Source organism: Rattus rattus, chromosome X (genome assembly GCF_011064425.1).
Source record: "Rattus rattus isolate New Zealand chromosome X, Rrattus_CSIRO_v1, whole genome shotgun sequence".
Lineage (NCBI taxonomy): Eukaryota > Metazoa > Chordata > Mammalia > Rodentia > Muridae > Rattus > Rattus rattus.
The window spans coordinates 56667284-56680317 of record NC_046172.1 but is presented as its reverse complement, the minus strand read 5'-3'; the positions used below and the strand labels follow the sequence as shown (position 1 = coordinate 56680317).

The 13034-nt window shown below is 39.3% G+C and overlaps 1 protein-coding gene across 2 annotated transcripts in view; it reads right to left on the bottom strand.

The window, feature by feature from the left end:
- Ophn1 (oligophrenin 1) overlaps positions 1–13034 on the bottom strand; it is a 256595-nt gene that overhangs the window by 128627 nt on the left and 114934 nt on the right. For both annotated transcript variants that reach the window (XM_032889327.1, XM_032889328.1), the window contains one exon: positions 8067–8128. In XM_032889327.1, coding sequence (XP_032745218.1) covers positions 8067–8128 — 62 coding nt within the window. The remainder of the gene's footprint in view (positions 1–8066; positions 8129–13034) is intronic.

Below are 13034 nucleotides of genomic sequence, written 5' to 3'. Positions count from 1 at the left end.
TTATGCAGGGTAACAAATGTTGACCTATTCAGATTCTTCTACATACAGCGGTCCACTTTGACCAGCACCATTTTTTCTGAAGACTGTCTTTTTTCTGATATGTATATGTGGTTCCTTTGTAAACTATCAGGTGTGTGATAAGTGTTTGGAATTATGTCTTCAAATAGACTTCATTTATCAACATGGCTGCTTTTGTGCCAGCACCATGCTGTTTTTATTACTATAACTCTGTAGTGCAATTTGAGGTCAGGGCTGGTGAGACCGTGGCAAGCACTTCTTTCATTATTCAGGAGTGTTTTAGCTATTTGGGTTTTTTGTGTCTCTACACTAAGCTGAAAATTATCCTTTCAATTTCTGTGAATTGTGTCAGAATTTTCATGGGAATTGCATTGGATATGTAGATTGCTTTTGGCAGAATGGTGATTTTTACTCTACTAATCATATTAATCCATGAGCATGGGAGATCATCCCATCCTCAGAGATCTTCAGTTCATTAATTCAATGTCTTAATGTTTTTATTATCCAAATCTTTTACTTGCTTAGAGTTTCCCCAAGATATTTTTTTTTTCATCTTTATTAACTTGGGTATTTCTTATTTACACTTCGATTGTTATTCCCTTTCCCAGTTTCCGGGCCAACATCCCCCAACCCCTCCCCCTCCCCTTCTATATGGGCGTTGCCCTCCCCATCCTCCCCCCATTACCATCCTCCCCCCAACAATCCCATTCACTGGGGGGCTCAGTCTTGGCAGGATCAAGGGCTTCCCTTCCACTGGTGCTCTTACTAGGATATTCATTGCTACCTATGAGGTTGGAGCCCAGGGTCAGTCCATGTATAGTCTTTGGGCAGTGGCTTAGTCCTGAAGCTCTGGTTGCTTGGCATTGTTGTTCATATGGGGTCTCAAGCCCCTTCAAGCTCTTTTCAGTCCTTTTCTCTGATTCCTTCAAACATGGGGTCCTGTTCTCAGTTCAATGGATTGCTGCTGGCATTCGCCTCTGTATTTGCTGTATTCTGGCTGTGTCTCTCAGGAGAGATATACATCTGGTTCCTGTCAGCCTGCACCTCTTTGCTTCATCCATCTTGTCTAGTTTGGTGACTGTATATGTATGGGCCACATGTGGGGCAGGCTCTGAATGGGTGTTCCTTCTGCCTCTGTTCTAAACTTTGCCTCCCTAGCCCCTCCCAAGGGTATTCTTGTTCCCCTTTTAAAGAAGGAGTGAGGCATTAGAATTTTGGTCATCCTTCTTGATTTTCATGTGTTCTGTGCATCTAGGGTAATTCAAGCATTTTCCCCAAGATATTTTTGAGCCTTCTGTAAAGGGTATTTTTTCCTTGATTTTTCTCAGTCTGTTTCTCCTTTGACTATAAAAAGGCTACTTACTGATTTTTCGTGAGTTAACCTTATATTCTAACTTGCTGAGACAATATATCAGCTGTAGCAGTTTCTGGTGGCATTTAGGATCATTTACATATACAATTATATCATCTGCAGGTGAAGCTACTGTGACAGCTTCCCTTCCTTATTGTATCCCATTGATCTCCTTCAGTTTTCTTTTAGCTCTAGCTAAGAGATCAAGTACTATGCTGAATAGACAGAGGGAGTGGACAACCTTGTCTGGATCCAAGTTTTAATGGAAATGCCTAAAGTTTCCCTCCATTTAAGTGGATTTTGGCTGTAGGCTTGATGAAAATTGCTTTTATTATGTTGAGGTATCCCTAGTGTCTCCAGAACTTTTATTATGAAGGGGTGTTGGAAATCGCCAAAGGCCTCTTCTGCATCTAATTAGATGATCATGTAGTTTTTGTCTTTCAGTCTGTTTGTATGGTAGATTACATTATTGATTTATGTAAACTGAACCATTCCTGCATCTCTGAGATGAAACCTACTAGATTGTGGTGGGTGAACATTTTAATGTGTTCTTGGGTTTGGTTTGTAAGAATTTTTTTTCGAGAATTTTTACATCTATGTTCATAAGGGAAACTGGTCTGTAATTTTCTTTCTTTGGTTTTTATGTGGTTTATGTATTGGGGAAAATGTGACCTCATAAAAAGAAGTAGGCAGTAATCCTTCTGTTTCTCTTTTCTGGAATACTTCCAGGACTATTAGGTTAATTCTTCTTTGACGTTTTGAGAGAATAACTAGCTGAAGCCATCTGCCTTTGGGATTTGGGGAGGTGGGAGACTTAATTATTGCTTTCATTTCACTGAGGGTAATAGGTATGTTTAAATTACTCATTTGATCGTAATTTAACTTTGGAGGTGACTATATAAAGAAATTTATTAATTTCTTTTAGATTTTCCAATTTGATATGGTAGATATTTTTAAAGTGCGTCCTTATGGTTATCTGTATTTTCCTGGTGCCTGTTGTTAAATACCACATCTCTAATTTTGTTACTTTGGATCTCTTCTTTCTGCTTTTTAGTTAATTTGGTTAAGGATTTAACAACCTAATTTTTCTCAAAGAAACAACCCTTTTGTTTCATTGATTCTTTGTACCATTTTGTTCATTTGTCTCTGTTTTATGGATTTCAGCTCTGAGTTTATTTCTTACCATTTACTTCTGTTGGGTGTGATTTGTTTATTTGTTTGTCTGTTTGTTTGTTTTCCTCAGGGCAAATTTGATCTTCGCCGTCGGGAAACCTAATTTCTTCTTGTTGTTTCTTTGTTGCATGTGACTACTTAACAAACCAACCAAAACTAATCAACAACCCACCATGCCTCTTGGGGCCCTAGCATTTATGTACCATCTGAAGAGTTCCCCGTGTTCCAAATGTCACATAATCGCAGAAACTATGTGCAGCTGGCAAAACCGTGCCTCTGCTAAAGTAAGAAGCAAATCATAGTCAGCTGCTGGGACAATCTGAAGTAGCCCCACGTCCCACATGTAAGATTAAAACAAAAACATATTCCCATAATATTTTTGTGTTTTTTAAAAAGAAACCAACATTCGTGTGTGTGTGTGTGTGTGTGTGTGTGTGTGTGTGTGTGTGTGTGTGTGTGTAAAAATTATAATTAAAGAAAAAGAGGCAGGGGAGGATGTGTGGAAATTATGTAAATATTCATGTATGTATTTAACAAAATAAAATTTTCAATTAAAAATCCTAAAAGAAATATTTCTTACCTTTGCTGCCTCTTATAAAAACAGATGTCTTACCTATATGTTCTCCCAGATCCTCTGTGATTCTTAATTCTCATCACATCTCTACTGATATACTAGATCACTGAAACCTCTTTCCAGATCCTCTGTGGTCCTCCCTCAGAAAAATACCCCTCCCCTAGTATGACACTTAATATCCCTGTATCTAACTGTATTTATCAGCCAATGGAAATTAGCCATATATTCACTTGCATGATTCCTCCCTCTTTGGACTTTTTTTCTGCAGAGGTCCATAATTCATGCCAAAACTCACACTCATTTCATCCAATGAAAATTATACAAGGAATTTTCTTGTCCACCACATTCTATACTTCACCGAATTGTGGGTTATGAAGAATATTGGTTTTTGTTTACTCATTTGGAGAAAATTAAGAACTACTTTTTATTATTGTAGCAATATTAAAATGTGATCTTACTTTTTACAACATACCTACCACTGAAAGATGAGACCTCAGACCCCAGCCCCTAAATGTGTTGGGGCTTGTTACTATTTTCAACCAGTCAGCCAGAGATGACACTAAGTGACTTCTAAGTTTATGTCATAATTGTCCACCAGAGGCTACCCAGTCTCACTCTGCACACTTCTTACGCAAAACATGAGTCAGTATTGCAAAAAAAAAAAGGTTGAGTAGCCCTGAGACTAAAGGTTATAAAGGCCCAAGGCAGACATTCCAGTCAATGTCTCCTACGAGCCAGAACACCATTTCAAACTGCTAAAACAAGCCATGTGTTCAGTGAGTGTTACTATGTGACAAAGAGATACTCAGTGACTTCTGCCTAACAAATTGCCTATAATGAAGTAATTTCACTATAAGCCATTAGGTCTTAGAATAGGTTTTCATAAAGCAACAGATGATATTAAAAATTAGCTCCAATTTCACAGAACTAACATGTAAAATGTGACTGTGAAACACTAAGGAAGTCTTGACTTTGAAAAGGAAGTAGACATACCACTCACAGCAATATTTGTACATATGCCCAGTTGGGCCCTGGAGGACACAGTTGTCAGATTTTCATGTTCAAGGAGGACTGCTCTGAAGGAGCAAGTATATAAGCACTTTCTAACAGACAATCCAGGCTAACTGTATTTGCATATGATTCACTAAAAGTAAATTGGCAACAACGCCCAGTTTCCCACAGGACCACTGATAAGGTGAACCTTGCCACCCAGTTTTTATAATACTATTTTCTGCTAGAAAAAAATTCTGGGACTATGGGAACAAAATATGCTGAATCCTTATTCCTTTTATTCTTTCACTGTTTAACCTTACATTTCTTAGAAGCTCAGCAACCAGCCGAAGAATCCGTTTTAAGTGAGCTTTATCTTTATTTGCCTTTCTGAACACTGCATTAAGTTTTGTGAGCTTGCTATGAAAACCACCACCAACAGCTCCGTATCCAGATGGAAACACAACCTCGCAAAACCCCAACCTAAACTCACTAAGAGCTGAGAGAATCAGGTTCCAAGAGAATAATGACCAAACTAAAGCTGAATAATGTCTAGCTAACAGAGATAGTTTCCACTCAAATCACAGAATCACAGAACATCAAGTATCATTGATGTCAAACGAGCTACCAAAAGAGGCTTCAACAAATACATTGTTTGCAGTGCTATGGGCCTCTTGATGTTATTTTCGTCATTCCTCAAACTTAAGGCTTTGTACTTACCCTTCCGAGTAAGAAAAACATACAGACGGGCTTCCTTATTATACAGGAAGTCTGCGATCCAGACGCTTACACACCACTTCTGAGATACTAGGGCTACCCACGACTACTTTGAAGAGCACCACAGCTGGTGTTTTCTCTCTTCACAGCTCCTGCCACAATCTACATTTATGGAGACGACCAAACAAGAACCACTGTCATGTTCTTGGGCCATGAACTTCCTTATTGTTTGTTATCACAAAGGATGTAAAGCTGTGAGACATAAAAGTGTGACAGAGAACCAGGAGGAAGAGTAATGAAAACAACATCTCAAAAGATGATTCCTGTTCCCGCAGTGTAAGCTTTGTGTACTGGCTAGTTTTGTATCAACGTGATGCAAACTAGGGTCTTCAAAGAGAAGGGAGCCTGAGTTGGTGCAAGTGCAGCCCAGTGGTAACAGAGAACCTCGGCCATTTGATCACAGTGCAACATCAAAGCAATAGAAACCCTAAGACATTTTGCTATCAAAAAAAAAAACAAAAACAAAAAAAAACAAAAACAAAAAAAAAAAAAACGAAAGAGATGAGGATGCTGCAAGTGTTGAGAAGATAAGCTGAGACTTTTAGGTACAGCTGAATGAACTAGAGGTCAATGCCTCTGAGAACCACATAGACAGTGGGCCAAGGACGTTCTGTCATTACAGAATACCCAATGAAACCTGCCTGAGCCACTAAGCCATCCATGAGGCTTGAGTGAAAGAACTCATGTCTGTCTCTCCCTACTGTCTTTAGAAGCAAATTTCATAAACTCAAAACATTACTGTTGTTTCTTATGAGCAACAGGAGATCACTAAGAACAATACTTATATCAATGTTTTTTATATTTATGAAACACTCCCATGTTATTGTGTCTTTAAGGGTGCTTCATAACAATTAGAGGAGTGGCAATTGTTTTCCTTACTTTAGAAGAGAGTAAAGGAAGGACAAAAAAGAAAACAAACGGATTAGTACAGAGTCAAGAAGTGAGCTAGTGGCTGAGTCAGATTCAAATGCTAAGTACCCTACCCTCAAAGCCTATCTTCAACCACACTTCTCTACAAAGCCGAGAAAATAGTAGCACTACTCCAAGAAGCTGTTACCACAGTGCTGGAAAGGGGCAGTGGATTTGAAATTTACATGGAAATAGCTCTTTAACAAAATTTAAGGTGCCAATAAAAATACATCCCGTGAGAGATGGGGGAATAAAGACCACTTTACTATATTATACTGAGTTCCCACTATACACACAAGCCACTAAAAATGAAAATCATTCAAACCCATCTATATTTCCAGATTTAGGTACCAAGTAAGTCTGGGTTGGAGCCATGAATAACGTCCCAAGAAGATCAGTTGCTGCTGATCTAGGGACCACACAAAACATTTTCTCTGTTTGTGGCGGTTTGATTGACTGGCTGCTTGGTTGGTGGTGGGTTTTGTTGGTTTCTTTTTTTAAAACAAGCTGGCCTCAAATTCTCCATGAAGGCAAATACTGCCTTGAATTTCTGGAGGTCCTGCTTCAACAACTTTCCTGGGATCTGGAAATACAGGCTTGTTTGTATTACCACACTAAGGTCAAGATTACCTTTAAACCCGTTAAAATGATTAGAATCTGAAACAGAAAATTGTCTTAGGCACATTTCTAGAAACATATGTGAAAGACCTTTATAAATAAGATATAAAACATTGACGAAATGCATCAAGTAAGATTGGTAAACAGAAAGGTGACCCATCTCCAAACATAAAGAGCCACCATTTTTAAGATAACAGTTTCCCCAGCTGCATCTATAAATTCAGTGTCATCCCAATGAAGATGTTACCCAACATACTTTGGGAACATTAGCAAACTGATTCTAAGCCCATTTTCAAGACTTACCACAAAGTTATAGTAATGAAGACAATGCAGAATTAGAGAAAAAATAAAAGAATTTATCCACTAAACAGAAATAGAAGAAACAAAAATGGGAGTTTTTTGCATTGGGAAAGAATACCAACCAACCAGGGCTTCTAGGACTAAACCACTACCAAGAGACTATACATGGACTGACCCAGGGCTCCAACTGCATATGTAGCAGAGAATAGCCTTGTTGGGGCACCAGTGGAAGGGGAAGCCCTTGATCCTGCCAAGGTTGGAACCCCCCCAGTGCAGGGGAATATTGGTGGAGGGGGGAGGCAACAAGGGGCGTGTATAGGCGAATACCCGTATGGGGGAGGGGGAAGGGGGGAATGGGGACTTATGGACAGGAAACCAGGAAGGGGAATAACATTTGAAATGTAAAGAAATATATCTAATAATTTTTTTAAAAAAAAGAATAATCTTTTAAGAAATGGTGAGGGAGTAAAACACCACAAAGCCTCAGTCCTAGACAAAGAATTATAGGTAGGTAGTGAATACCAAGGATAGGAAAAATAGTTTTCATCAGGAAAGAACAAACCAACTGGTACCAAATGGTCAGAGATGTAAACATGTACACAAGTAACATTATAAAACTTAGCAGTTACACACACACACACACACACACACACACACACACACACGGTGAGTTACAACCAATATGTAAGTTCAGTTCCAGGAGATCCCTCTTCTGGCCTCTGCAGGTATCTGACAGGCATATGAGGCACAAACATATATGCAAGCAAAACAGCCACATACAAAAAAATTACAAACATTAAAAGAAAAAATGACAAGTTGAGGGAGAATCAATAAAATTTTAATTCTGTTGGGATAAAGACACTTATTATGGTTAATTTGCTTGTCTATTTGATTGGATCTGGAATCCAACAAGATAACGAACGACCCCAGGAGGGTTGGTCACAGTATTTTGTGAAAGGACCAACTGAACACAGGAAGGCTATCCCCCAAAGTGGTGATCTATACATAAAGAGGTCTCAGGGAAAAGTAGTGGTGTGTTTTGTCTGTTCAACTTTCACTGCCTGCTGGTAAACACCTCTACCCTATGGCTGCTGTGGCTGCAACCCTTTGGTGATATTGGAATCCAGCTTCTTGGCTTTCTAACAAAGGATTAAAGACTGCAGACACTTCAGGAATCCTTCAATGCTATATTGAGATTTCTGAGGCATCTAGCCTTACTGATTGAGCAGCTATTAGGTTCCCAACTTCTCCAATGAACAGAGCCATTGTTGAACCAGGCATCCATATACCATTCAATATATACTCATCCAAAGGATTCTGTTGCTTTACAGAACCCTTGCCAATACAGTGACCTACCATCATCATCCTCTCGTTTTCTACTTCATTGAGCAATTCAGCAAATTCCTTGAATGATTCCGCTGGTAAGAGAAGAAAAGATAAAGCAAATTAGTACGAGTACTGCTGTGCCATGAAACTTTCATGAACCCCAAAAAGACCACCAAGGAGCAGAATCCAATGCAATTGCCTTAGGGTCTCTTTATTGAAGCTCGAGCTTGGGCCACATCACCATCTCTAATGCCAGAGAGTGGGAGGGGGCCCGGAGTCCAGTTTTAGGCAAACATTTATGGAGGCAAGGGGGTATCTAGCCTGGCACACATCTGATGGGGGCAGTCATTATGGCCTTAAAATAATTGGCTAGTACTGGGAGCCAAACCATAAACTTAACTTCTGCTTTTTTCCTGATTGGTAGTTGTTAGGAAGTGAAGTGTCAGGGGCAGGCTTGTAACCTGGAGGTGCAGATTTGTGGGAGAATAACCTGGAAATTGGTGCTAGGGACCTGCCAGTTAGTTAACTTGAGTTCACCCTTAGGTCAGGTTCTCCTAAGATGGAGTCTGAACCCAAAAGATTTGGTCTCTCAGTACATATTGATGAGTAGGCAAAGATCTGTAAGGGGACCTAGGGACCTAGGGATCAGTGCCTTAATTTCAGACAGTTGCTAGATAATGGCATCAGATCTACAGTATGCAAGAGGACAGGTTCAGTATCTTCTTTGTCTTTCCTTTGTTGCTAATCCCCAACTAGAGAGTTATTTCACAGACAATATTGTATTTAATCCTCATCGTCAACCTAAAACTATCAGGGGCTTCTCTCATGGTATGAACAAACAAAACTGTGTTAGGATCATAAGCTCAAGGAGACCCTTGGCTACACAGTGAGAACAAGGCCAACCTGGGCTACGGGGTATCCATGTGTCTCAGAAAACAAGTTATAAACAATGCCAACCAACCAGAGCTTCCAGGGACTAAGCCACTACCCAAAGACTATACATGGACTGACCCTGGGCTCCAACTACATAGGTAGCAATGAATATCCTAGTAAGAGCACCAGTGGAAGGGGAAACCCTTGATCCGGCCAAGGCTGGACCCCCAGTGAACGGGATTGTTGGGGGGAGGGTGGTAATGGGGGGAGGATGGGGAGGGGAACAACCATATAGGAGGGGAGGGGGAGGGGTTAGGGAGATGTTGGCCAGGAAACCAGGAAAGGGAATAACAATCTAAATGTAAATAAGAAATACCAAGTTAATAAAGATGAAAAGAAAAAGAAAAAGAAAGAAAACAAGTTATAAAAGTTCCTTCCTTATATCTTAACCCTAAACCTATCTCCTTTCATTATGTTTTTAAGTATTTCTACTGATTTTACAATATCATAGATAAGCAAGGAACATATGTATTAGAAAAAAACAACATATAGGGTATTAGATGAAAAGGATTTTAGTTTAGTGAGCACTATAGAGAAAGAGAAGGAAGGTAAATTTTAGAGAAAAGTAGGCCTGGATTGGAGGTTTTGTCCTATCACTTTCTTCCTCGGTGAATTTGTGTAAATGACTTGACCTCTAAGGTTCAGCTGCCTTACTTATCAAGAGCTATGATCATCTAGTTTAGGGCCTAGTTCTCTATAATAACCAAATTATGCTGCAAATGTGGAGTATGCATACGAAGTAGCTAATACTAACATTTCTCCCCTTCTAGAGTCAAATCTGCCACTTACTGGCAGGGTGACAGCAATTCACTCCTCCACCCTGGGTTTCATTTTTCATGCATACAAGATAAACTAAATAGATGTTATTGTGTCTTCAAATTCCCCAACTTCCCACCACAAGCAGCAAGAACATTCTCAACTGGAATCTCAATTGCAGAAAACATGGAAGCCTGGGCAAACAAATGTGTCCAGATATTTGTTTATTTGGTTGTTGGTTTGTTTCACCATATGTAGCTGGGACTGGCCTCTGTAAGGCTTTTGAGTGCTAGCATTACAAGCCTTCAATAAAAATATCCAGCCCTAAATTAGTGCTTTAAGGAAAAAAGACTTCTGGTAGATTCCTTCCTTAATCTATTAATTATTTTGCATGCAATTACTTAATTTTCACAAACTTGTACATTTCAAAACTTGTTAATATTACTTTGCTAATCAACTTGGGTCAGAAAACATTTGTTATTGTTTGCATTTATTGAAGCCTATTTTTTTTTATTTAACAAAGAGTCACTTGAATATTCCACGTACACTTGAAAAGAGAATCCTCTACACTTCTTAGATGAAGAACAGAAGAGGACATGGGTCTCCTGGATTAGAACAGGAGTTGCAGATGGTTGTAAGACACCATGTGGCCAATAGTAATGGAACCTGGAACCTCTGGGAGAACAGCAAGCATTCTTAATCACTGAGCCATCTGCCAAGCCCTGAGGTCACTTTTTTTTTTTACTGTCCACCACTCCCACATTTCTCTAATTGTATTTCACACAATCAAACAAGAAATGTTGTGGTTTGAATAGGAATGACCCCTATAGACTCATGTGTGTGAATGGTTGGCCCCTAGGAATGGTCCTATTAGGAGGTGTGGCTCAATGGAGAAGCCATGGCCTTGTTGGAGGGATATCACTAATGGAGGGCCGGAGGTCTCACATAGACATAAGCTCCTCCCTACTGTGGAAGCCAGTCCTCTGACTGCCTTTGGATCAACTCCTTCTCCAGCACCATGTGTGAATGAACACTGCCATGCTTCCCACCATGATGATAATGGACTGAACCTCTGAAACTGTAAGTCAGCCACAATTAAATGTTGTCCTTTGTAAGAGTTGTCTTGGTCATGCTAACTCTTCACAGCAATGAAACTAACTAAGAATCAAAGGTCACTTTTTAATCCATAATATAGTAATTTCTCCAAGTCTTCAAATGGGTGCCTTCAATTATTTTCCTTTCTTTACTCCTTGGTTTTGTTGATCCTTTCTATTCACTGTAAAATAAGATATTCAGCCATTGTGGTGAATTTAATTTATTGTACTGTCAAAATGCAAATATTTAGCTGTTTCCTTCTAAAAAGTATTTTTAGCTTTTATATTGACTTTATTTTGTGAGAAATTCATTCATTCCTTCATGTTTTTTAATGTGGTTTACTGTAATTAATTTAATTAATTTAAAATAGGTTTCAATTAATTTAAAATAGCCAATTAAAAGTATTTGTCAAAGAAATCAATGTTGGAGATCCTCAGGAACAGTTTCTGATAATTTCATTTACCTCCTGTGTTAGTGGATTACTTTTTTGCAATTTCACCCTACATATATTTTGATGAAAAATAAATATTTTAAGTAATGTAATGTGGCAATTATAAAAATAAGAATTCCTTTCCTGGTTTTGCTGATCTTGTCATGCTCTTCGTTTAATGGTTTCATAAAGACTGTACTCTGTCATATTAAGTCACTAAAATCTGTGTCCAAGAAAGAAAATTCATTCTTCCTTTCCTTTCCAATATTAGAGATTAAATTTAAAGCTTCATGCATCCTAGGCAAGTGAAATACCCTTGATTGAGCTATATCCTCAAACCTCATTTGGCTTTAAGAAAAGTATGGACCACACTAAGTAGGCCAGACTGAATTTTAATTCACTCTATAACCCAGGCAGGCCTTGAACGTGTAATCTGCCTAAGCAGCTTCAACCAGGCCTATATCACCAGAACTAGGAAAGATTCCTTTAAACAGTTTGAACCAATAAGCATTGGTGCCTGTGACGGCTAGTCTTATGTCAATTTGGTACACACAGTTATATGAAAGGAGGATTCCTCAATGTAAAGAGCCCCTATAAGATCCAGCTGTAAAGCATTTTCTTAATAAGCAATTGATGAGGGAAAGCCCAGCCCATTGTGGGTAGAACCATTCATGGGCTTGTGGTCCTGGTTTCTATAAGAAAGCAGCTGAGTAAGCCAGGAGGACAAGTCAGTAAACAGCACCTCTCCATGGTCTGCCTCCCAGTTCCTGTTGTTTGAATTCCTGTCCTGACTTCCTTCCCTGAAGAACTGCAATGTAGAAGCATAAGCCAAATAAACCCTTTCCTCTGCACATTGCTTTTTGGTCGAGGTGTTTCACTGAAGCAATAGAAAATTGGTACCACGGACTGGGGTATTGCTGTGATTGGCCTAACCACAAGGAAGACTATGGAACACTTTGGGGCTTTGGACTAGAAGAGCAACTGGACACTTTAAGCAGGGTTTAATGGGCCATGCTAGTAGTATGTATGGAAGAGCCCCTATAAGTGGTGCTGAGAATGTTCTGAAATTATGGGCCAATCAAAGCTGAGCAAGCCAGGAGGACAAGCTGCAAACAGATTCAGAGCCCTCCCAGTTCCTGTTGTTTGAATTCCTGATATTTTGCAAATTAAAAAAAAAAACATTGCTTTTGGTCGGTGTTTCACTGAAGCAATAGAAAATTGGTACCAATGGACTGGGGTCTGTGATTGGCCCAACCACAAGGAAAATGTCTTTGGGCTTTGGACTGAGGATAAATTGAAGAGTTTTGATTGAGAATGTTCTGAATTATGGGGGTCCGGGTCAAGAAGATTCAGAGGAGATTGTTGTTGTGATATTTTGATTAAAAAAAAATATGTCTGCTTTCTGCCCTTGTCAAAAATGTCTACCTGAGGATAAATTGAAGAGCTCTTGATTAACAGCTTTGGCAGAGATTTCCAGAAGCCTAGTATTGACCGTGTTGCTTTGCTATTAGTAGCCCTGCTTATGAAAATCTAAAATTAAAAGAAGCTAAGCAAGGAAAAATACAAAATGCACAGTTTGGGGAGAGAGGGAGCACCAGGAAGTGTGAACAGATAAACAAAAGGCTGGTGCTAAATGAAATAGAGGGAGTGGTGACCTCAGAGCAAGACTCCACACACCTAAGCTCCCAATTTATCGGACGGGGTGGAGGGGGAGGAGAGAGGAGGGAAGGAATCACTTAACAGTGGGTGAGGTGGTGTGTCTTTTTTTTTTTATAATTTTTATT